We start from the raw sequence: 24887 nt of genomic DNA, 5'->3' as shown, positions 1-24887 counted from the left end.
CTAGTTTAGGTGGCTCCCTGCGTAGCATGCTGGCTTTTGTGAATCACAGTATAAGATGCCTATTCATTGTATGGGAGCTTAGGTGCCTAACTGAGGCTTTGTGAATCACAGTGATTCTCCAGACACCTAAAAAAGTTAGGCGTTGTGATGCTGAGCATCACAACGCCTCACTTTTTTTTGTGGACTCAGGTCTTTGTGTGTAGAAACAGCTTTGCACTATTAAGCTGTTAGATGGCAGAACTGAAAACTCCTTAGTCTTCTCTTTGTGTTCATGTGAAGAAAAAATCCTGTCAGTTAAACTCTACTTAAAATGACTGGGTAATATAACAGAGGTAATTAATCTGACTGGAGACCCGCTTGTCTACATGTTTACATGGGACGGTTCAGAAGGTTGAGTGAGAAGAAGGGAGTGATATATCACAACCTCTCCTGAAAAAAGTTTTTAAAGCTCTAAAGTGGAATGGGCAAGATTTATCAATGCTGCCTTAATGCTTTTCCACATATAATACATACATTGTTAGCTAGCTGATGATGTGCTGATAGGGAGTAACATAAAGCAGCTATTCTTCTGTTGCAGTCCCACTGTAAGCCATGTTAAGTTTGAATTATCAGCCTGCAGACTGATATTGTGGGTGAAAAGGGTTTAAATTGAGAAACTGAATTGCTGGTTAAATTTCTTCTAGATAAATTACTGTTCCTCTCTTGTACTTCAGAAAAGAGCTTTGCATTTGACCAAAGCATTTGCAAGAAGGAAGGGACTGAAATTTGTTGTTATAGTAAAGCAGTATGCTTTGTTTTGTCACCTTCTAATGCACTTGTCGACACAAAATAGGCACTTCATACCAAATATGAAAAATGAGTCTTTAAAGGTAAAGGCAAAACTGTATTTCAAAAGGGACAAAAATCACCCCCTTAATTCTTTTTTCTTTTTAAATCCTGCCTTGAATGCAAACCCTGAGGAATCTGTGGTTTTGAGTATTCTCCTTATTTGTTATTTCTGTTGTGGTAGCACCTAAGGACCTCAAACAAGGATTATTATAGTAGGCACTATACAAACATGGATATAGTCCCTGCCCCAGAGAGCTCACAATCTAGACACTAGGAAACAGGTGATGAATGAGACAAATGTAGGAAGGGAGAAAAGAAGGTAGCTATGGGGAGGCACAGTTGCCTCAGTAGTCACAGGTGGCCACTAGCCTAACCAATGCCAGACAGAACTGTTTCTCTCGAGACTCCTGCGCATTATGCTCTCCCCATATGTCTCCTCATGTAAAATATAATAGCCAGCCAGTTTCTGTTTTATGTGTTACTTGCTCTTGCTGTGGTACCTTTGCCGTTCTTTTAATGCCGTGTGGCGGTCGAGGAGTCAGTTAATCACAGAGTGGCTCACATCAGAGTTTATTTTCTGTGGGTTCAAACTTTTGTTAATAAAAATACAGAAGCAGCCAAGTTTTCAAGTGTGTGTGTGAACAATAATAGGCAAACATGGAGTATAATAAATCATCTAGTTATAGCCCTGAGGGATCACGGTGCCCTTCAACAGAGTTTCCATCTGAAGTTCAGTTATAGGAGCTGGGATTTTATTTCAAAGCACATATCAGAAAAGGCAAATTAATTAGTGTGACGTTTCCAATTGAATAAATGATTGGGAACCAGCTGTGTCTGTGAAATTGCAAGTAAAAATGCAACACTCAGAACTTGTTAATGCTTTTTTTGGCATGGAAAAAGGAGACATAGGTATCTAATATTAAATGGTGTTGCAAAAGGGCAAGTTAGCACTTTATTTGCCAAAGTAACTTTCAAAGACTATCTAGGTTACAAAGTTTGACTTTCTGCACATAAATCTTGAATGATTGGCATACTACTGTAAAATAGCTTTGTTCAGAAAGATAATCTTTGGCACTCAGCATTAAAGGTTTGAAACCCTGGAAGGGATGAAAAGAAAACCCTACTTTTAGACTGATTTCCCCTGCAGATCAGCAGATCTGTGAAATTTGCCTGGGAGTTATGAGCTATTTACTGTATTATGATGTTTTCTTTCACTGTATGCACAGGCACCTTTTGTTCTTTTTATCTCCAAGATTTTGGGGATTTATTTATTTATTTATTTGGCACATGAAATATTAATGAGTGAATACATTGGTGAAACGTGAGGGGGAAAAACCCTAATGTTAGACAGTTCTAGTCACCTTTATTTTATTGCAAGTTGGAGTGTTGGTTTTGTGGTACTTAAATTTATGGGTATCTATTTTTATGGTAAAGCCCAATGACATGTTCAGTATGCTCCATCAAACTGTCTGTGTTTCTGTGTTTGATTCACAACTCTGCAGGATATGAATCAGTCTTCCAGTATAACCCTTAATCACTTTTTTTAACCTAAATAATGTAGTATGGTTTTTATTTATGCCCTGTGTCATCATCTAATTCTGTAAACCTACCCAAAGAAACAGCAGATGGAGTATTTCCCTAAAAACTCTTGTCAGCTATCGATTGACTCAGAAGACAAAGTTTCTTTATTGGGTCCAATCAGCTGAGACAGAAAATTCACAGGTAGCTCACAGCATATTTAAATCTGTTCAAAGCCAAATTGAGGCGCCCGACTGATACGGGCAAGTGAGGCTTGAGAAATGAAAGAAAAGTGGCCCAGCAGGGCAGGCCCTTTTAAAAATTACACTTATTTGTTACTTTATAGTGAGAATCCCCTTTGTTATCTGTTGACCATTCAAGCCCTACTTTCTGTGTGCAGTAGTTAAAATAGAATGGACAGGAAGCTCTTATGCCCTTGTTTGTTTTCCACAGGGTGAAGTGAAGAAGTAAAGTCTCCCCGCTGAACTACTATGAGGTCAGAAGCCTTGCTGCTATATTTCACACTGCTACACTTTGCTGGGGCTGGTTTCCCAGAAGATTCTGAGCCAATCAGTATTTCGCATGGCAACTGTAAGTATGAAAGGCCTGGTGCTTTTTTTCTCCCCCAAGCTCCAAGAAGGAATGTATTGATCACTGAATGTTTCTTATTTCTTGATAGCTCTTCAGATCAGCCAGATTACATTCCCAGATGATAAAACTAGAGCAGAGCACTTCTGCCCTGATTTGTGTTTTAAGAACTGATGAGCTGCTTGCTCCTCCAAAACCATAACCTAGAATACTCTTCAAACGGGAGTTTCTGCAGTGCAGTCAGTCCAGTTTCCCATCCTACCCAACAACAAATGAAGAAAGCTTGTTTTTCATGAGCAGAGGGTTTCTTACCTGTCTCCCCAGAAGCAAAGTTCTGGGGAACCAACCAAGTCCATATATCAGGTGTAGCTCACTAATGTAGCTGTGTTGAGAACATATCATTGAAATTATTTTCTAGAACTATACAAATAACCAGATTTGTTTGCTCAGCCTTTGATGTATCTTTGTCCCACTTTACCATTTGGCATTTTGGGCAGTAAAACTGTTTGTAAGATTTTGACAAAAAACATTTTGGTGAAAAGCCAACATTTTTGCAACAAATATTCTCCATTTTTCTGACCTGCTTTAATGGGGAGTCTCTCTGAGACTAGGCTAGCACACGGTGCTGCAAGTCAGGATCAAGATGGACTGGCTGGACTAGGTGGGAAAGCATGCACTGCATTTGATCACCTAGCTCAGACCCTCAGTATTACTAAGTTCCTCTTTATCACGGTTATCACAGTTCAATCACAATTTTTCCGAAAAGGCCTTCCGAGGGCTAAATTCACAAGGGAGACTTAGGCATCTCGCAGCCACTTTAGTAGCCGAAATGCAACAAACAGGTGCCATTGGGATTCACACAATCCCCACTCAGCTGCCTCTTAACTCTGGAGGTACCTAGGCATCAAAGTTTCCACTTGTGAAATGTATGAGGTGCATAAATTTATGCCACGAAATCTTACACTGCCGAGCAGCTTGGCATCCAATTCACATCTGTGCCCCAGTAAGTTTATAAAGTAGGCATCCTCCCCGCCTGTGTGGCCCGATCCATTAGGTATACACATAGCCCAGACAGGGATTTGAACACAGAGCTCCTCCTTGCAAGTGAGTGCTGTAATTTCTGGGCTCTCTCTCCTGTTGGAGCTATTCCACTTTGTATAAATAATTCGATATTCATTAGTGTAGAGACTTGAACTTGAGTCTCCCCCTTCCCAGGTGAGTACTTTCCAGGCTGTGGAGTCATTGCCACTCTGGCCCAGGAGTATTTAATTATTTTATACAAAATGTAACAGCATCAACAGGAGAGACTGTGAGAGACCCACCCCAGAATACTCAGTGGTTAGGGCACTCTCCTGGAAGGTGCGAGACCTGTATTCAAATTCCCTTCTGCCTGATTTGAACAAATGTCTCCCATCTCTAAGGTGAATGCTCTAACCCCTGGACTATTGAATAAAAGGGTGAGATACCATCTGCAACTCAGTTTTTCTTGGGAAAGGGCTGACCTAAGTCCATGAGAGGGTTCACAGCCATGAATCCTGAGGGGAGATAGGCATTTCCCTCTGGCCCAGACTTAGGCACCTAACTCCTTTTGAGGGGCAGGGCTTAGGCCTCTCTCCTCAGCATTTCCTATTGGCCAGGGCTGAAAGTAACATTAAGCACTTACCAGTACGGGAGCCTGGCTCCGGGCCCCCAGAAGAGGCGGGGCCTCGGGTGGAAGGGGCGGGGCTGGAGGGGGTCAGCCTTCCCCAGCCAGCCCATCCACACTGCCTGGCCCACGCCACCCGGGGCTTCGGCTGCTGCCGCAGTAGCCACAGCGGCGGCCAGGAGCCCCGGGGTCTTTTAAATCTCCAGGCCTGGGGCAGCTGCCCCTTTTGCCCCACTGACCGCCGGGGAGGGAGTGGGGGACAAAAGGGGCGGCGATGTTAAAGCACTGCCGCGATAGTGCTTTAACATTGGCTGCGTACGGGCTGGTACCGGCGGCCACGTCTTACCGGTACACCGTACCGGCCTCCTTTCACCCCTGCTACTGGCTAGCTTAGCTGGCAGCCTGCTTAGCTTGCTGGCTTCTGTGAATCCCATTTTTAGGTGCCTAACTCTCCCCACACATTGTATAGGAAGCCTGGGAACCTCACTTGGGGTTGTGAATTCTACGAGGTGCCAGGGCACCTCGAAGTTAGACACTGCAACAACTAAATCCCCCTTGTGACTCTAGCCCTGGTGTTCAGCACTTGTCAGGATTGGCACCTGCATTTGTAAAAGTGTGGTAAGGAATGGCAAGTCAGCAATCTTAACCCCTCTGCAGAGGAAAACATGGGAAACTTCTATTTCTATGTTATGAATGTCAAATGGCTGCAAACATACAGGCCCCAATTCACACAAGGGCAGTCAGTTACAAAGGAACCAGTGTTGGACAGAGGAAAGCTGGAATGTTAAAAATTAGTACTTCTCAAGTAAATCTTGGTCAGGAAGATTAACCTTATGAACTTCAATCCTCTGTGAGTTTGGTTAATTTATTTACCCAGGAATGCTCCGCTCAGATGCAGCATCTGGTTTGCAGGGAAGTTCCTGTTTGTACCCAAGTTTACAGCTGGGCTGACGAAGACACAAAGTGATTTGCCCAAGCCTGCACAGTGAGTCAGTAGCTCAACCAAGATTAGCACTGAAGATCCTCCTAGAGAGAGTTCACAGAGAAAATTAAGCAGAATATCTACACTAATAGCCCCCCAAGGTAGCGCTGTTTGTTTGGAGCAAACAGATTTGGGGAGAAAGGGCTTAATGCTTGATTGGATGCCAGTTAACTGCATTATGTGAATGTGCAGGAATTCTGCCTTCTGATGCTGCTCCTACTCATAGTCTCCTTTTCTTTCTGTCTTCTGGGCGTCTTTCTGATTGCCTTCCTGGGAGCTGGCTAGTTGACTGGCTCTTATGTCTCGAGACATGCATTGCAAATGCATCAGACAGACAGAAACTCTGTCAGAAATGTTTTCTGGGTGTCTCTTATAGGATCTAAATACAGATTGTATGTAGATCCCATCAGTGCATGTTGACTTCCCAGCAACGAGAGCTCTGGAATATAATGAATAAGTGCTCTCACTGACCGTCAGAGTTGGGGAAAAGGCTGAGTGGCTACCAGTACAGACTTCCAATCAGCATTATCATCTGGCTGCCAGGAAAACTGATGTATCAGACAGGTTGCCAAAAATAAATAAATACAACCAAAACCGATCACGTTAAATAAATAAATGAAGGTCAATTAATGGCTACCCACAGTTTCTACAAAAAATACAGCTGCCCTGCACTGGCAGCCCAATCCTGTAGGAAACCTGTGAAGCTGGCAGTTTTGTACCTAGTTGTGCCAAGTCCTTTGCTCTAACCACTAGCCAGCATAGCCATTGCAGTGACAGATGGGATACTATAAAATAGGGGGGTTGACCTTTTATTTGCAGACCCCTAAAAAATTTCAAATGGAGATGCCGCCCCCTTTGGAAATCTTAGACATAGTCTGCGGACCCCCCGGGTCCATGGATCACATGTTGAAAACCACTGTACTATGGTAATGACAACCTTTCACAGACCCCTTAGACATAGTCTGCGGGCCTCCAGATGTCCAGGGACCACAGATTGAAAACAATTGCATACTATGCCGTAAAATAGCTTTGTCCTGAAAGATAAACTTTGGCAGGCAGCATACAGCATTTAAAGCGCTGCAGGGGATGAAAGGAAAACTGTGTGGAAGTGCTAAGTACCTTTATCCCAAGAGCTCTCAGAGCAGTTTCATACCAGTTCTGCTCTCAGAAATCACAGTTCTTCATTTCTAAAAACATAATGGCTTTCTCCTTGACAATTGCAAACAAAGATTATAACCATGATGAGCTATGCAATCCACTGTGCTATTACTTCAGTACCCCAGGCTGTGTTGTGGGGAGAGACAGCAAGAGCAGGAACTATAGATACTGGCAGTGGGTTTGGTGATGGGATATTCCATGTTAATATGACTTCGTAATGTGAGTGTCTCTCTGTCTTTTTGCTTTCTTTCTCCCAATCCTTTTCCCTTCTCACAGATACAAAACAGTATCCGGTGTTTGTGGGGCACAAGCCAGGACGGAACGCCACACAAAGGCACAGGCTGGACATCCAGCTGATCATGATAATGAACAGAACCCTGTACATTGCTGCTAGGTCTGTAGTGTTTTCCTAATTCCCTTCTTGCTATTCCTAGAAAAAATTGATATTCTGAGTTTATCTCTGCCAGACATTTATTTTAGGATTTTATCACGCACATTGGTCTTTATAGTCTGTCTGTGATACATCTTAAAAGCTACATTAGTTTGTCATCTTGGGCTCAATCCGTCAAGGTGCTGAGCAACTTCTGGGGGTGCTGGGCATCTGCAGCCCCCCATTAAAGCCAATGGAAGTTGGAGGATAGAGACAGAATAATTATTTCCTTAAAGGAGTTTGTGATTTTTTTGCGCACACAATTAATTACGTATTTTGGAGAACAAACACAAAAGAGCCACTGTGTGCATAAGTACATATTTGAATAAGAGTAATTAAACTTTAGTGTTGCTGTTCTAGGCATATTTTATAGTAAAACAACAACAAAAAAGCAGAAGAAATATGTTTACTGCTTTTCTTTTGATGTACTCCATGAGGTTAATTGAATGTCTTTTCTGCATCTTTTTGCAGATATATTTTTATATACACAAACACATGCATTTATATGAGAAGGCTTATAAGGCCAGCTCCTTAGTAGGTGTAAATTGGCATAGCTCTGGCAGTTTCAGTGGAACTACATCGATTTTTAACAGCTGCAGACCTGGTGCATATTATAAGTAAATACTCATTCTCCCATAAGTTTTTGGCTTTCCAATGCTAACAGGAGGTCAAAACTTATTATTATTACATAAGTGTCACAGAATGGTACCTAAATACCATGCTGATTGGCACATCAGAAAGAATATATTCAGGGAGCAGATGGGTTAGAGTTATTGATTGATGGATCGATTGATATGCCAAGGAACAGAATTGTTGAGTAAGAAGGTGCCATTTTTACACCATAACTGCACTTTCAAGTTGCTTCTCATTATGCCTAGACATTGGAGGAATCTTAAGATTTCATTGCAAAGCTCGGTTTCTGACAAACTCTTCATATATAGGCTTGCATTTCTCACATGTCCTGGAGATTTTGAGTCCCCAATTCTCTGCTGGTTTCCTATGCTCTTTCCTTTCCTTTTCACAGCAAGTACTCTCCAAGGCCAGCTGTCCCTAGAAAAAGATGCACAATCTTAGAGCTGTGACAAAGTGGGAAGTAGTGTTTTAAGTTAAGAGCATATATTTTCAAAACAAGACCATTTTGTCTTTTTCCCCCTTACCCTTTCCTCAGACCCTTCCCGTACATCATTGTGCTGCTCCTCATGCGTGCTCCAGCCTATTACGAAGTATTGCACGCCATGCTTCTGTAACATTCCCAATTCCTGTCCACAAGTCATTAAAAGATTACTAAGTCTCAAACTCAGATATTCTGCATAGCAGCCTGTTGCACTCAATAAAGGACTAGATAGCCAGGCCAGCCTTTAATTGTCATTAGAGGACAAATCCGGGGAAAGAGTGCCCAGCCCAAATAAATAGATGGTAGTACAGCCCAGGCAGAGGACTAGAATCCTCAGCGTCAGCCTCTATAGCATTGCTATAGCACCTCCTACACTGCCCAAACCGGGGACAGTTTCTACTCTACATTTTGCCGTGGGTGCAATGGATGTGCTTTATGCTGCCCCATGTAGTATTTTGGGCAACAGGATCCATGTTATGCATGCACCCACTGGCCATGTCTCCCACCGTATAACTTCACCTTCAATTATTCTTCAGAGAAGTGTGGAACTTGGCTCGATGACACAGAGACTGTGCAGAGTCTCTCAGGGAGAATGCTCCACTCTTCACCTTCCCATGAAAACATAGTACTTGTGTGGTTATGTGCATGTGGGGGAGCCAGAGGGATGGCAGGATTTACTCCTTAATGTAATTTTTCGTGGGGGAATTCCCTTATTTTTTTTTCTTTTTGTGTGTGTTTGTTTTCTTTTTTAAATTGGCAGGTTATTTTCAGTGTGACAATTAGAACTGACACGCACTAAGGCAAATCTGCTTGGTGGATTAAAATATCCAAACATTATTCCCAGACTAAAATGTTGATGAAAATATTAACTTGTAATCAGCAAGCTACATGCCTCCGCTGCACTCTGATGCTACAGTTTGAAAAAGAATTTGAACTTTTCGTGATGGCAAATTACCATTCACAAATCACAGCTCATTTTAAAAAATGAATTATCTCCTTAGTCTGTGTATGTGTAATATATTCCATATTTGTGTATGAGTGTATGTGAATGTGTATAGATAAAATATTATATTCAAATAGAGAAATGCTTTGACATTATTGGGGACAAATGACCTGCAAAAAGAACAGAAAGATGTAATCCATTTTTACTTACACGAGCACAAAAAATCTTCTTAAACTTTTCTTTGCCCCAGTAACTGAAAAACTGTTACGTAGATTATTTTCCTCCTCAGAATATTACTGGAAAAAAATGCCTGCTAGGTTGAGAAGCCTATGTGATAAAAGTTAAAATTCACAAGGTCATTTTTATCTTCAAGTGAGAAACTTTCAAAAATGAGTAATCTTTCCAGAATTAGTGTGAGTGAAAGTTTATATCTGTAACACTAATGGGGGCAATAAACTGAGAGACTGAAGCAAATGTGAACACAATCAAAAGTGTTTATCAAAGAGCTTCATAACAGGATTAATTGAAACTGTATTTAGCATAAATCCCTTAGCTACCATATCAGATACTTCTTTTAAGTTGTTTTGTAGGTGTCTAAATATAGTGATACTAAGTTTACATTTGTACCCAATTATCTGAAAAGCAATCAAAACACATGATTAAACACTGAGGTTTTTGAGAAAATCCAGCACTCACTGTTCGTTTTGCAGTTAATTTCCTTGGAAAAAAGGACAAACTGATTTCAGCGACAACTAACAATTTATTACTGCATGTCTGGCATAGAACAAAATCTGTTTGTCAATTGCCTGTTTTGTCAAATAAGATATGGGGATGTATATAAGAATTTTGTACTAACTATTATTAAACACTTTTTATGGGTTTGGAAAGATTTCAGTGCAAATTATGGGCTGGATATTCAGCTGATGTAAATTAGCATAGCTTCACTGAAGTTAATGAGACTAGAGTAGTACACCAATTTACATCAGCTGAGCATCTGTCCCGGGGCATCATTTGCTATGGGACAAGCGGGGCAGTTGCCCATCCAGACCTTAGTTTGCTCCCCTCAGACTTTTCCTAGGCCTATATGCTCCAGAATATCTTCCACTTTTTGCCCCTCCCCCAACTTTGCAGAGTACAATACAATCATAAATTATGTTCTATGCTGTCACAACTTTTACCGTCTCTTACCCCCAGCTGAGTTTTTCTGAAATGTTGCCCCTGAGCTGTCCCTCTGGATATGTAACAGAATAGCAGCATTTTCTTCTTCCCTCAGAGGGTACAGGTTTGCACACACCTTTCCTGGAGTTCACTGTGTCATCTCTTCCTGCTGACTTGTTTGGTGGTTGCTTTTGTTCCCATGATCTGTCACCTCCCATATGTATGCACAGAATGGTTCATTGAGCCCCAGCAGTACCAGAGTGCATTTACACATTTCCAGACATTGCACTGACATGGCCAAGGGTCATGCACAGCCAGCAGCATTATTTAAATTCCCTTCCTCCACAAGATTATACCATGGCAACAAAATTCAGTTCTGCTGACTGGAGGTGGGAAAACGGAAGCAGTAGGATTAAGTCAGTTTGTGTTAGAATAATTTAATTAGCAGAGAACTATACACATACCACAGCCAGTAGGCAGTATTGCGGAAGAGAGGGCAAAACAGTCCATTAGTATCTATAGTATCTATAGACAGTTCTTTTAATTTTTGCCAACACTGTGGGCAACTGTGCATTAGATACAGCATGTGGAAATGGTTTTAGTTATCCTGAAATCAGATTTCATTGACATAATTCCACAACTTGGTGTCTGACTTCTCCTAGGACACTTTGGCAAGCCAGAAAGTAAGTTGCTTAGTCACTTAAGTCGCTCAGAAGAGCCATGATGTGAGTGATGTTAAGTGACACAAGCCTCTCTCTGAATTTCACCCATTTATTTTTACTGGGTTTTTGTTGTTGCTAGTTTGTCTTTTTAAAAAGAAATCCTCAACACTAAAATGATAATTAATGTAAAGAGCTGTGCCAGAAGGGGGCCAATCAGAACACTTTTTCAGGTGTTGCCAATGCATAATAATCAGTCAATTTACAATTCAGATTCTTGGTTTCCACCAACTGCAACTTTGAATATGTATATATAAAAAAGGAAGTAACATCACCGTCTATAAAGCTGATATGCTAATATGTAATTTTATTCTGCCACTGACCCTGACCATAGCTCCGCCAGTAAAGACAAGCAAATAATAAGGCATTAAACCCGTCTTGAAAATAAATGACAGTTCTGGTTTGTATTGAAGACTGAGGGAGAAAAAAAACCTCTTCAGTTTGGCATCTTACAAAGCAAACTGCCTCAACTGCAGTGGCAGACAAATTTTTTTTTAAAGCCAGTTTCTATTAACAATGCTGCCCCTTTTCTCCATGTGAGAGACGTGTTTCTTATTTTCATTTTACAGCAAAGACTGTTTTCTGTCTGCTTTAGTTAGAAGCTAATATTGTTTCCCTCAAACTCGATAAAATGGAGCTAGTCTTGACAGCAGAGGCTTCTAAAATGGAAACAGTCTGTATCCTACTTTCAACAGACTCCTATATAGCCCCCTTTTAAAGCTATGAATCGTTTTCTAGCCACAAGACTTCCCGCATTTTTGAAAAAGTCATTGTTATTTCAAGGAAAAATGAGATGTTGGGTGTTTTTCACCCCTCCTGCACAATTTGGTGTGGCTCTTTCAGGTGTTTTGTTTTCTTTTTTAATTCTGTGCCCCAGTCAAAAATGTCTCTGTGCGCCACTCACACAGAAGGGGACTGCTTAAAAATGTCCCCCCACCTGACTTTCTGAGTCTGTTTCCCCTTGCGCAGGGAAGATTGGTAGCTAATTGTAGAGAAAACCAGGTTCTCAGCAAAATAGGAAGGTGAGCATAGGCGAGATGTAAACTTTTTTTGAGGGTGAATTTTAGAGTTTAATTTGGCCATCAGCGTGTGAAGAGAAGAATAATTTCTGGAAACAATTTTGTTGCTGTCAATTTTTTCCCTTCCAGATTGTCAATCAAATCATTACAGCTGAGGTTGGAGGTATAATTTAAAAAAAAAAACGCATTAACCTTTTTTTAACCCTGGCTGACTAAGAATGGCATACTGAAAACCATCCCAGGAAGCTGGTAACGGTTGCCTAAATAGGATTGCAGCTGATATAAAGATGCACAAAAACATCTGCCCACCAGCCCCCAGAGGATGTGGAACTAGCCCCCTTTCTTAAATCTCATTCATACAAATAAGCTGTTACTGGGAAGAAACTTGAATTAGTTTTTAGAATTTCTCTTCTTTCTTATTGAAAAGCAAAGCAGTTTATGTACAGTGGTGCATTCTCAGTAGAAGCAGACCAAGCAATCAGTAGTGTTCTCTTGTGTAGTGTCTGTTCTTTTTTTTTTATTATATAAAATAAACTGACTAGTGCTTTTGACTTTGCATTGATTTACCTTTGTTTACAGGGACCATATTTATACTGTTGATATGGACACATCACATACAGAAGAAATTTATTTTAGCAAAGTAAGTTGCTTTTTATCATCTTGAAACTAAAGAAACAAGGAAGAACAGAGAATAAATAGGAAGTGGGCATTGTTTCAAACAGCTTTCCAGCATTGCTGTAAAAATTGTACTAATCAAGTAAGGTGGAATTGCTAGTCATGTATGGGGAAAGCTGGAATAGCAGTCATGACCTCTGTGAATTTCTTATGAGCGATTTAGCTAGCTTGATAAGCAGCTAGTACCGAAATATACTGAGCTCCCTGGAATCCATCAAACATCTATTCATTGATATTATGTAGCTTTTTATAATTGCTATACTATACCAATTAAGAATACTAAAACTCTCATCATAAAAGGAGAAGTCTACTTATGTATTTTCATATACATAATTTTTAGTCAGTCAAGCAAGTATGCAGTAAATAAAATCTTATTATAACATCATGCTATAAAGTGTTGTAAGAAAAACCACATTACATTTATGGGAAATTATATCCAAAATGGGAATAGTTTTTCTTGCATTGCTCTCCTCTGTATTGTGTGAATGTTTCTAGAGATGACCTCCCACCAGTTTCGTCATACTGATTGGCACATGGCATACCCTATATGCAATATATAGTATTCATAGTTCACCGGGGTGAATTTCACCCCAGGAAAGGAAAAATGGGCATGTTAAATCCATGAATGATGCCATAGATGAACTTATGACATGATACTCATACTAAAATGAGGTCACAGAGCAGCAAAGGAAAGAAAAACTAGCGTTACATCCATGGGCAGTAGGTGAACAACGGGCTTGGGATGCTAGCCCCTGACCCGGCCCACCCCTTCTGCCTGAGGCCCCACCTCTCCCACCCTCCTTCCCCTGCTGAAGCCCAGAGCTCCTGCCAGCGGCCACCAGCCTCCCCTACCAAGCCCGAGCCGCCTGAGTGCCTCCAGCCTTGGGCTGGGCTGGGGCCAAGAGGGAAGGGCAAGAAGGAGGGAACCTCAGGGTGGAGCATGGGCAAGGCCACGTGGGGCTGTTTCGGGAAGCACAGCCTTCCCCAGCCATTATACCCGCCGCTCATGCTTACATCCATGAAAAATGTTTTAGCGAAGGACTGTTTAATGAATGAGCACTAACTCAATTCATTAAATGGAGATGTTGGGTCGAAGCCATGATTATAGTTATAAGGGTGTTAGTATTTTAAGCTAGGGACTTTTTAATGACATTTTACTATTATTATTCAAATCTAATACACTCAGTCCAAGGCCTAACTCAGGGGCGGGCAAACTTTTTGGCCTGAGGGCCGCATCGGGTTTCTGAAATTGTATGGAGGGCCGGTTAGGGGAGGCTGTGCCTCCCCAAACAGCCAGACGTGACCTGGCCCCTGCCCCGTATCCGACTCCCCCCCTGCTTCTTGCCCCCTTGATGCCCCCCCCAGACTCCTGCCCCATCCAGTGCCCCCTGTTCCCTGGCAGCCCCCTGGGGACCCTTGCCCCATCCACCCCCCCACTCTTGGTCCCTGGACCCCCCCTGCCGCCCCATCCAGCCCCCACCTCTCCTTCCTGAATGCCCCCCGGGACCCCTGACCCATCCAACCACCCCTTCTCCCTGACTGCCCCCGGACTCTCTGCCCCTAACTGCCCCCCGACCCTAACTGCCCCCCACCACCCCATGCAACCCCCCCTCCTTCCTGACTGCCCCCCTCCCGCGGGACCCCTGCCCCATCCACCCCCCTGGCTCCCTGTCCCCTGACTGCCCCCAAAACCCTCACCCCTGACTGCCCCCCGCCACCCCATCCAACCCCTCCTCTCCTTCCTGACTGCCCCCCTTGAACCCCTGCCCCATTCAACCCCTCTGTTCCCCGCCCTCTGACCGCCCTGACCCCATCCACACCCCCAGCCCCTGACCATCCCCCTCATGAACTCCCCTGCTCCATACCCCCTTACTGTGCTGCCTGGGGCACCGGTGGCTGGCAGCGCGGCTGCACCAGGACAGGCAGCCACACCGTGGAGCACAGCGCACCGGGTCAGGCTGGTCTCTGCAGCTGTGCTGCCCAGAGCATTGCGCTGGCGGCGTGGCAAGGTAAGCCTGCGGGGCAGGGGGAACAGCAAGGGAGGGCCGGGGACTAGCCTCCCTGGCCAGGAGCTCAGGGGCCGGGCAGGATGGTCCCACGGGCTGGATGCGGCCCGCAGGCCATAGTTTGCCCACCTCTGGTCTAACTGGTGGCCGTATGTGGGGTAGGGAAGAAATTTTCCCCCAGGTCAGCTTGTCCATGATCTTTGGGTATTTTTGTCTTCCTCTGCAGTGGAAGGTGTGGGTCACCTGCAGAGATCACCCAGGTGTATCACACTTAATTCCCTGCCCTGGCATGGGGCCTAAGGCATTGGTGCACCTCCCAAGCCCCTCATTCTCTGCCTCTGGCACATAATAGTCTAGTCTCCTGTGGGCTGTAATACTTTGCTTTAATTTCAGTTGTTGGGTTAGTGTGCAGGTGCTGGGTGGTATTGGTGGCCTGTGATATACAGGTAGTCAGATTAAATGATTTGGTGGTCCCTTCTGGCCTTAAACTCTATGACTCTATAACTCAGCTACTTGGAAAGTTTAACATTTGCTAACTTCATAACGTGGTGTATCTAGATTCCCATTCATAGAGGAACGAAAATCCAGTCTGGGATTTACCTATAACCATTCCAGGGAAACAATGTTAGAAAATAAAACCTTTAGTGCTTTGATAGATAGAGGATCTCTGAACTTATTAGCTAATATGAAGTAAGAAGAATAACCTGAATTGGATTTCTTTGCTCATCTGAACTGGACTGTGCCAATGCATATTATTTGGCTTGATAACTAATGAGTTTATAGTCCATTTGCAACAATTTGCTTTGCAAAACAACATCAAATTAAAAGAAATGATGAGAAAAGAAAAGTCTTTTTTTAAAGTGCATATATTTTAAAAAGTTGGCAGATTGCTAAATTCACATGTTTGCAGGCTTTAGAAGGTGAGATGGGTTTCTTGTTTAATGAATAGATAGCAACAGAAAATTAAGTGAATGTTCCACATCACTGATCTTTCATTGTTCTGGTGAATTAATCATGGCAAAAGGGTGCAGAAAGTTTTCAATAAATATATGTTCAGCAGCTAGTCTCCCCTAGGGAACTCTTACTTCTGAAATCAAATGCAACAACCTCTGGGCTCTAATTGATTTCTTTCTTGATCCTTGCAGAAACTGACATGGAAATCTAGACAGGCTGATGTAGACACATGCAGAATGAAGGGAAAACATAAGGTAGGCAATTTTCATTTCTCCTGCAGCTGCCACTTTAGTTTAGTTTCTTAACTATTATCTCAGACTGCTCTCTGTGATGTGGAATGGATCATGCCATTCACTTCTTTGCTAGTAATTGCTTTTTCCATCAACTTACTGAAGTCTTTAATTTGCAAAAATAGTTTGCTTTTAATGTGATGAAACATTACGACAGCAGCTGCAGTAACATCATGAAATACTTAGAAGCAGTGGGAATTATGGACACAGTGCTAGGTGACATTGCTTAATGCGGCCTCCTATAGCTAAACACTGTTGTCCATTCTCCACTGGGAGTGTACTGAAGAGCTCATAAAAAGCCATAATACAAAGTGTGTGTTTGTAGATGCAGAAGAACTGATGCTGATCTCACCCCAATTTTACACTAGTGCAAACACTGACTAACATTAGTCAGCTCACAATCAGGCCCAGAGTTTCTGGACCTGATTTCCATCAGTTTTACTTTAGTGCACTGCACTGAATTAATTAGTGTTACTGTTGTCTTACAGCAATATATCGGAAAGGTCCTCTGTCTTGATTAAAGCAACAAAATTCAAACAAAATTCATGAACAATAATGAAGTCTGAACTGTAATGTAAATAAAATGTCCTCAGTTCCTAGCAACTATGTTGAAACAAATAGAATGAAAAGTCATTGTCTTGTTCACTATCAGTCAAAAAATTGTGAAACTAAAGCCCAGAATGTCACAGAGGCTACTAGCCAGCTTCATTTGAGCCCTGACAATGAAAGATCATGGCACAAGAATAAAGCCAAACATTTGTAATATATTGGGTAAAATACTTTTTATTATTTTTCTTCAGGATGAGTGTCATAATTTTATTAAAGTCCTCCTGAAACGAAATGATGATACCTTATTTATCTGTGGAACAAATGCCTTCAACCCTTCTTGCAGGAATTATAAGGTAGGTGTTGTGTTTAGGAGATTGCAGCTGTGCTCTGAGAAATTTAGCAATTTATTTTGACTGTGTAGTTGCAGCACAAAATGTATCATTCAGCATTACAGAGTTTATCTTCACTTGTTTGACTTCTTCAGCATTTTACATGTGGAATCTACGATTTGCCTGGATTGACATAGACACCTCTTTGCAACCCCTACACATAAAAGTATATTGCTACTTGAGCTTATCCTTCACAGTTGTCTTGAACAATAACTTACAGCTCACTGCAAAAATATGGGCTAGTCCCCTGAACTTTCTTAAGTAAAAAGTTTACTACGCATCTCAAAGTACAGGCCTGATGCTGAGGATTTCTTATCCATAAAACATTTTGAATCTGGCTGTTGTGTTGTGCCCAATCCTAAAGATACTTGCCTAGACACTTACAGGCTTAGTATAGTGGAAACTATGCATTTTTTGCTGTACTGGTATTTGGGGACCCAATTAGTAGGGAACCTGTGCAGGACTCTACACACTCCTTCATTCTGTGAAAGTGATTTCAGTAGCAGACTGCTACAGGGAAATGCAGAGGGGGAAAAGAAATGGGGCATTTACAAGGTCAAAACATCATATAGAGATTAGGAGCAGGCTGCAGTAAACAGCTACCCATCAGCCCTGCTAATAAAACACATGTTGGAGCTGAAGATTCCTTCCCTCAGCCCAATTCTGTGCCAGTGTTTCTGCATGCATGCAAAGCCATTTATTCAACCTTTGTCCACTGTCTGAGGAGTAGGGTTTTAGGCCCTGATCCAGACCCTACTGAAATCAATAGGTGTTTTTCCAATTTCTTTAATGGGAGTTAGATCAGGGCCTTAGTATTCAGCCTAAGAGCAGTGCACTCTTTTAGAATCTGCCTTTGTCGCAAGGTGCATTTCTAACCTTTCTTTGGAGAGGAAGAAGATTCAGTTACTACTGATAAAAAGCCTACTCTTGCTCATTTAGTAGTCAATGGCAAACCTCCCATTACTTCAAGGTACAGGATCAGGCCCAGAATTATTGTAAGAAGTGTCCTGAAAACAAACTGAAGATCTCAACTGTCAGGAAAGCAACTACAGCAGTGATACACAGTATTACCCTACTTCTCACCATCCTTCCTCTGCCATGCTGGTTTAGCACCTTCAGTGGCTTTAGCCTGGAAGGTACATCAACACATGTGCAGAGCAACAGCACAGTCTTCTCTATAGCTCTGTGAAAGAAATTTCTCCTTCAGAGACAAGCTCATTTCCAGTTAATTATATAGTGCAGCTACCTGATATAAGGAGTACTGAAATTAGAACAATGGGTCTAGTAAAAAAAAGTCTCTTTTTTTTTCCCCTTCCCTTGTCCCTAACCTCCCATCCACATCATATAGACAGGTTTCCTGTTTCCAGTCCTGAGTTTAGTTTTCTGTTTGTCATTGCTTAGTGCTCAGTACAATTAATGTTGCTAACAAATTCTTAGGAGTCCCTTTGCTGGAAAGCTATATTTTAATACAAATACAGATTTTCTTGGCATCCTAATGTGAGGATCCTTTCTGCAGATGTTTCATTCCCCATGATATATGGCCCATGCTGATTCCCTCAGCTGTTGCTATGCTCTGAGAGCCTGCATGGTGATGTCTCTTGGGGCCTACAGAAGGTCACTCTGACACCTGCACTGACTTTCCCTGACTGTATTTCAGGGATTACAGATGGCACCAGGGCACTTGAGACATGCCAAATGGAAGATAAGGCCATCCCACAGCACTGTAAAGTGAAAGTACAGATGACCCTGGAATGTTGTGCTCCTTGCAGAGGGAAGGAGCTCTGGAGCATAGCTCATTTCCTTTCACCATTACTTTAAATGCTTTTCCATCCTAGAGTAAACACAACTGATTCCCTTCAGAAGGTCTTAACAGAAAAGATACATGACAGAAAACAAATGATGACAAATCATCCACTGAATGAGTTAGGTTTCCTAACATATGAGCTTAAAGTTGATTGGGGTAGCCTGATGGTGCTAGATGGATTATTTTTCATGGTCTATGATTCTGAACTCTGCATTTGATTTATACAGTATGTACTGTTGAAGTGATTTAAACATGTTAGAAGGATTTTACCCCTACATACAAGTTATTGATGTAACCTGATCCTTTTTAATGGTTAATAATAATTGTATTGATTGCCAATTAATACTAATGAATGAGCTGGCGGGGGAGAGGTGATAGTGTTCACGTCCCAGAATCAGGCTCCACAGAATTAAAACTGACAAGTTCAATATCTTGTAGGGAACCTCAGGGTGAATGGCAAAGACACATACTGAGGATAAAGCAAAGCCTTAGCTAGCTTTATTAAAACAATCAGTAAAGACAAAAAAGCTCCAAACCACATAAACAAATAGCTGTAATACAGTATTAGGGATATCTTTGGTGTCATTCCCTGCATATGCTCACATTCTTTACTCAACCCTTCCTGGGGGTTCTGGGGGTGAGAGACAAAGGACTAGCCCAGTCCTTGGCATGCCAGCTGAGTCTGATGGTCCAGAACCTCAACACCCAAAGGTCAGTGGTAGATAACAATGAAGAGCTAAAGGATGGAAATCTAGCCCCCACTACATGGTGGCTTAGCCTATTATAGGACCTGGGTACGACACAGATATTTACTCTGATGCTCAGCCTTCCATGTCCAAATCTAACTTCCTCATCCTCATAATATTGGGGTGCACTTACCCTATAGGTTAACATATTAATGCCATTTACCTCTTTATCATATACATCACCTATTGCTCAAGCAAGTTGTTGGTTAGACATCTGCCAACAATTGTATCCTAAAATATCCAGGTCCAGTATCAGTTCAGTGTTCCTGCAGTTGCCTGGTATTATGTACCAACTCCCTCTCTTGAGCAAGCTATTCCCCAAAATCTAGGGTAACTATCAGGCCATTTTATCTATGCTAAGGGTCATAGGCCTATTTTACTTATTCTAACTTACTTATGCCAATGTCTTACAGAATACAGGCCTGTAGGTTCCTTGCATTACTGAAAAGTAAAATAAAAGGCTAAGCTAGCTCTCTGGGCTACACTGCTGAGTAATCTTGCCAACTGTAATATATGAGTCTTAAACATGTGGGATCTGCACCTTTCCCTGTAGTTTACTACAACCCCTTGAACTTCTGCATAAGGTTGAACTGGTTATTTGTATAATCACCTGTACCTGGTGGTGAATTAATTTCCCAGGGGTTATACTTAAGCCTAAGATTTTAGAACTACCACACAGATTAATTCTTGCTTGATGGTAAGAGGGTTGCTATATGACACAGGCTCAGTGTATGCAGGAACACCTGGAGAGTGGTCCTTTCCAACATGCAAATCAGAAAAGAGAATAGCACAGTTTTGACTACCCCAGATTGTGCACCAGTTTAAGAAGGGGAAAAAATGCACACATACAAAATTACCTTCTGCTTTTCTTTTCACTTGTATGGGTTGCAGCCTATTGCTCTGGATAATAGCACTTCTGTTGCATCATTTTGAGGATAACATTTGAATATTTTCCAGAACCACAGACCATATAGCCCATTACAGTTCAACAGGAAACCCATGTACAGAGAAATTATCAGCTGAAGACTTTTGTAAAATGTAGTGGGTATAAGAACGAGAAGCTTTAAAGGATGTCTGACTTACTGGATACTCTTTCATAGATTGATTTTATGTAATGCTATAATTTTGTACTGTTCTTAACTCACAGCCCGAACCACTGCTATAAAAAGGAACTTCTTCCCTGCCCTGAAATGAATAGTGTCATAGGTTTTGTCCTGGGTAATTAGTTTCATTTTTTATTCTGAAGAGATTCCATTGTTTTTTTTCAGATGGAGACTCTGGAGTTCCTAGGAGATGAGTTCAGTGGAATGGCCAGGTGCCCTTATGATGCAAAACATGCCAATGTTGCACTGTTCGCAGGTAAATAAGGAAAAGTGAAATAACCCATTCCTTCCCTTCTTCCAGGTCCTGCTTGCCATGATACAGTATCCCTCCCACACAAAATGACACTTTTAGAATGTGAGAGACAAGATGGGTGAGGTAATATCTTTTATTGGACAAACCTCTATTAGTGAGAGAGACAATCTTTCGAGCTTACACAGAGCTCTTCTTCAGGTCTCATTTAAAATGTGGCACAGTAAGTGAATAATGACTTCAAATAGAGGCCACATGGAATCATTAGTGCAGGAAACTTCACAAGCTGCTATATTAACGTCGGTACCATAATCAACATTGTCTAAAGCCTCAGTTTCCTGATTCATGTTTACTGGGTTCATGGTAAAAGAAGGGAGATAATATAATGCCAGATCAGTGTGAGACAGAAATACTGACCTTATTCTGCTTCTATGAAAGCCAAGGACAAAACTCATAATGACTTTAGCGGGAGCAGGCTATGGTCCTATATTTGGTTAAAACTAAGGTACCCTTCATAATGAAGGTCAAAGTTCAGAGATGTTTTAAAATATCTGTGAGTGCACTCCTCTCTGCATCAACAAGGAAAGCAGAAGTGCTGGGTTTTTGTTTTTTTTAACTAGAAACATCTTGACAGATCATTCCCAGCTGTGGCAGAAGAAGGAGAGAAATCTCGTTTTAATGATGATTTATGCTGCATGTAACAGAATACAGTTAACTATTGTTTGTCACAGTAATTTAAAAAGTGAGTGCATATTAATGGTTTTAATTTGGGCCATTGGTTATAAAATGATATTTTGGTACCTTTTATAGATTTCTAATTATATTGTTTCATTTTTGCACTTCTGTTATTTTGAATTCTGGTGACCACATCTCAGGTTTGGCTGTAACGTAGATGGTAAAGTGTGTTGGCAACCTAGGATAACATTACTGCTGTTTTTTGAGCAGGTATCTTGCTATTTCATAGAAAATAATGACTAGCTATTTCTTAGAAAACATGTTAGAAATTCACTTGAGAGTGTAGAAGTTCATAAACAGATCAGCACTATTAAGTGGAGATCATTGCTGTAACCAAAAAGACATAGTACCACCTACAGTGTCTGAACAGATATGCTGTCTTTTACAAAGGAGAGATTCTCTAGCAGGATGCAGCGTGCCCTCACTCAGCATAGTATAAATTAATGGTGCCATCTAATTTAAAAATACTAATGAATTGTTCATTACTTTTTGTAAGGACAAAACTAGAGAGATTTTTCTGGGTGTTGGGGAGTGACCTTCTTTTTACTGACTTCTCTTTTTTAATCCAGAATAAGTTAAATGCTTCCAGAGGAAGAGGGTTTTAAAGAAACAGCCTCCACTAATATAAGTGTATTATATAAGCAGCTGCTGTATATTAGGCACCATTCCCATGCCATAGGCACATATCACACATTCTTACAGTACACTCATTTTAGATATGTTCCTAGGAGCAAGATACAGTGCAAGTTATCACAAATTAGTCAGTTGAATAATGAGGTTTTGTGTATCAGGACTATTACCTTTCAGTATAAGAGGTAAAGTTTGTCAAATAAATTGTTACAGAATGGATCCAGTAAATTCGCCCAGCTTTAGTAAAAGCATTCTGTGTTTGATAGGGTATAAAGTCTGATCCCCTGGGAAAAGCTTTTGTAGTAGCCAGCAGTTTAGGGAGCTAGCCCAGCTGACTTTAATCTGTAGGATGCTCTTATGTGTATATGACCCTTCTTGCAGCTATTATAGTTAGTGTGTTTGAAGTGTGATTGGTCACAAGACCTACTGGGATGTGGCAGGAAGGAGAGTGATTATATTAATGTTGAGCTCTGACATCCACAGATGAAAAGTTCAGCCTTTTTATTGGTTTTAGTGTCTGCTTTTAAAACACTTACTTATTTTCGCCTAAGAAAGTAGACCTATTTTTAAACAGCCAAAATCTGATAGGGGTTGCGTGGTGCAGAAGTAAGATTACTGCCCTGGTAATGAAAAGATTTGATCTGGTTTTTAAACCTTGAAGGGAAATGAAATGCTGTCTGCTGTTGTTAGCTAGAAATAAGCAGAGGTGTAGGCCAAAAGGGTTCAGAAACCTCTGAACAAGGGGGCACCCACTTTATCATATATCCAGCGTGGATAAGTTCCAGCCTAATACCCATTATAGCTCCCAATGAGTTGGTTTCAGCCCATACCCATTTCATTTAGACACAACTGAGATTTGAGTTACTGGATCTGCATAATGTTCTATTGTTTGTGTTACTGTGAATTATCATGGGTGAAAGACATTTCTTATAACCTAAAATAGCCCTATGGTACAATGACCAGATTTTGCAATTGCTATCAAATTAAACTTTGTCAGTGCTTTCCTTTAACTTGTGATGTTTTGCCTCACTCTCTTGTCCTTGCTGTGCCTTGTTTACAGCACATTCTTAGCTTTCCTCCTCTAATGCTCTTTAAGAGGTAAAGTTGCCTAAGCATAGATCAGATATCCAAAAGGATAGGGAACCTTCATCAGTCTCTTCACAGTTATATATTTGCTTTGCCATCCCATACACTGATGATTTTTGTACTAGAGCTCTTAAAGGAGGGGAGCTTTTTGCACATTAAAGACCAAAAAGGAAGAAATACTAAGTGTCAATTAGCTAACACAACAAAATCAAGGAACAATGCTCTCCAGAAGTACATAGTTTGACAAACTTGTTTAAAAACCAGCAGTTCTATTGGTCTCCCTCATATCCATTTATTTTGCTGGGTTCTGTGGATAACAACCCCATCTTTTCCAGCCATTGTTCCAGTCACATTAGATTACCTGTGGTGTTGTGGTAGTGGTGTCCACAATGAAGCCGGGCATTCTAGTCCCAATTTATCGAATATAGTAAAACAGAGGACATTTTCTAGGAATGCCCTTTTTCCAGTGCATCTGTCTGAAATTGCCATTTCATTTTTAAAATGAGGAACATTTCAGTTTGCCTGTGATTCCAGTTACCCACTCAGAATTTTCATTCCAAAGAGATTGAGATGATTTCATTTGTCCCATCTCATTTGATTGATGAAGGAAAATAATTACATTATTTCTCCTCCCTCCCATTTTTTTCTTTCCCACTCCCCAAGAGGGAAAGCTGTATTCTGCCACAGTGACTGACTTCCTTGCAATTGACGCAGTCATTTACCGGAGCCTTGGAGACAGCCCAACCCTGCGGACAGTCAAACATGACTCAAAATGGTTAAAAGGTGAGTACACAAACGAAAAAAAAGGGAGCTGCATCTCTGATGAGAGTCTTGGATTGCTGACAGACCTCACTGCAGTTTCATTTCAGCAATGCTTTCTATCAGATAGAAGAAACTAAATTACATCTTTTACCTACTCTAATTTACTTACCTTCCTTCCCCTTCTTCCCTCCCCTCCTCCTTCCCACTCCCCGTTACTGGATGCTGAAAGAAACTACAAGTACCACCACAGTCAAATACATTACATCCAACTTTCCAAGCCTGAATCTTTCTATTGTGTAAAAAAGATGTAATTTTCAGGATTGGGATAGGAGACAAATGTTCTTGGGCTGTGCCTGAACCAACTCCTTTCCTAGGAGTGTGGTAGGTAACAATCAGGGTTTTATGAGATACAGAGAATTTGTTCTGCAACATTATGATTCATCAATATAAATAAAATTCTGGGGATATTACACAAAGCCTTCAATTTGTAGTTTGTAGGTGCTGTATGGCTTTGCTGCTGAATTAGGCAATTTCTAAATACTTTCGTTGTTAAGAAAGTTACTGCTTACCCTCACAAACGCATCATGAATGGCAGTGAGACAGTGAGCCAAGCTCAGGTATAAGGGCTTGGCTTGTATGCAAAAATGCTGAAACATAATGGGGTTGAGGGAAGAAACCATTAGCCCAGTGTGTGTGTGTGTGTGTGTGTGTGTTAATACCAGGTACCCATGGAGCTAGTCTATATGTGCTACTGTTATCACTAAGTCTAGGGAACAGCAAATTGAATGCTTTGCTATTCTCTCCAC

At 41.4% G+C, this 24887-nt stretch overlaps 1 protein-coding gene and 1 long non-coding RNA gene across 6 annotated transcripts in view; one reads left to right on the top strand and one right to left on the bottom strand.

The window, feature by feature from the left end:
* Positions 1 to 24887, top strand: part of SEMA6A (semaphorin 6A) — a 132670-nt gene that overhangs the window by 56177 nt on the left and 51606 nt on the right. For 4 of the 5 annotated variants that reach the window (XM_043547202.1, XM_027817825.3, XM_037901593.2 and 1 more), the window contains exons 2-8: positions 2800 to 2937; positions 6996 to 7113; positions 12682 to 12742; positions 15929 to 15991; positions 16828 to 16929; positions 20784 to 20874; positions 23983 to 24102. In XM_043547202.1, the coding sequence (XP_043403137.1) occupies positions 2838 to 2937; positions 6996 to 7113; positions 12682 to 12742; positions 15929 to 15991; positions 16828 to 16929; positions 20784 to 20874; positions 23983 to 24102 (655 nt within the window). In that variant the 5' untranslated portion in view covers positions 2800 to 2837. Of the gene's footprint in view, positions 1 to 2799; positions 2938 to 6995; positions 7114 to 12681; positions 12747 to 15928; positions 15992 to 16827; positions 16930 to 20783; positions 20875 to 23982; positions 24103 to 24887 lie in introns of those variants that run through there. The other variant, XM_043547203.1, reaches the window with a different exon arrangement.
* LOC119566533 lies at positions 7567 to 10589 on the bottom strand. Its single transcript, XR_005225700.1, has 3 exons — positions 10501 to 10589; positions 9417 to 9533; positions 7567 to 8199 (listed from the first exon to the last, which is right to left on the bottom strand). It is a non-coding gene; the product is annotated as an uncharacterized LOC119566533 (long non-coding RNA).

Source organism: Chelonia mydas, chromosome 5 (genome assembly GCF_015237465.2).
Source record: "Chelonia mydas isolate rCheMyd1 chromosome 5, rCheMyd1.pri.v2, whole genome shotgun sequence".
Classification (NCBI taxonomy): Eukaryota; Metazoa; Chordata; order Testudines; family Cheloniidae; genus Chelonia; species Chelonia mydas.
Note: the sequence above shows the minus strand (reverse complement) of the source record. Positions and strands in the feature narration are given on the sequence as shown.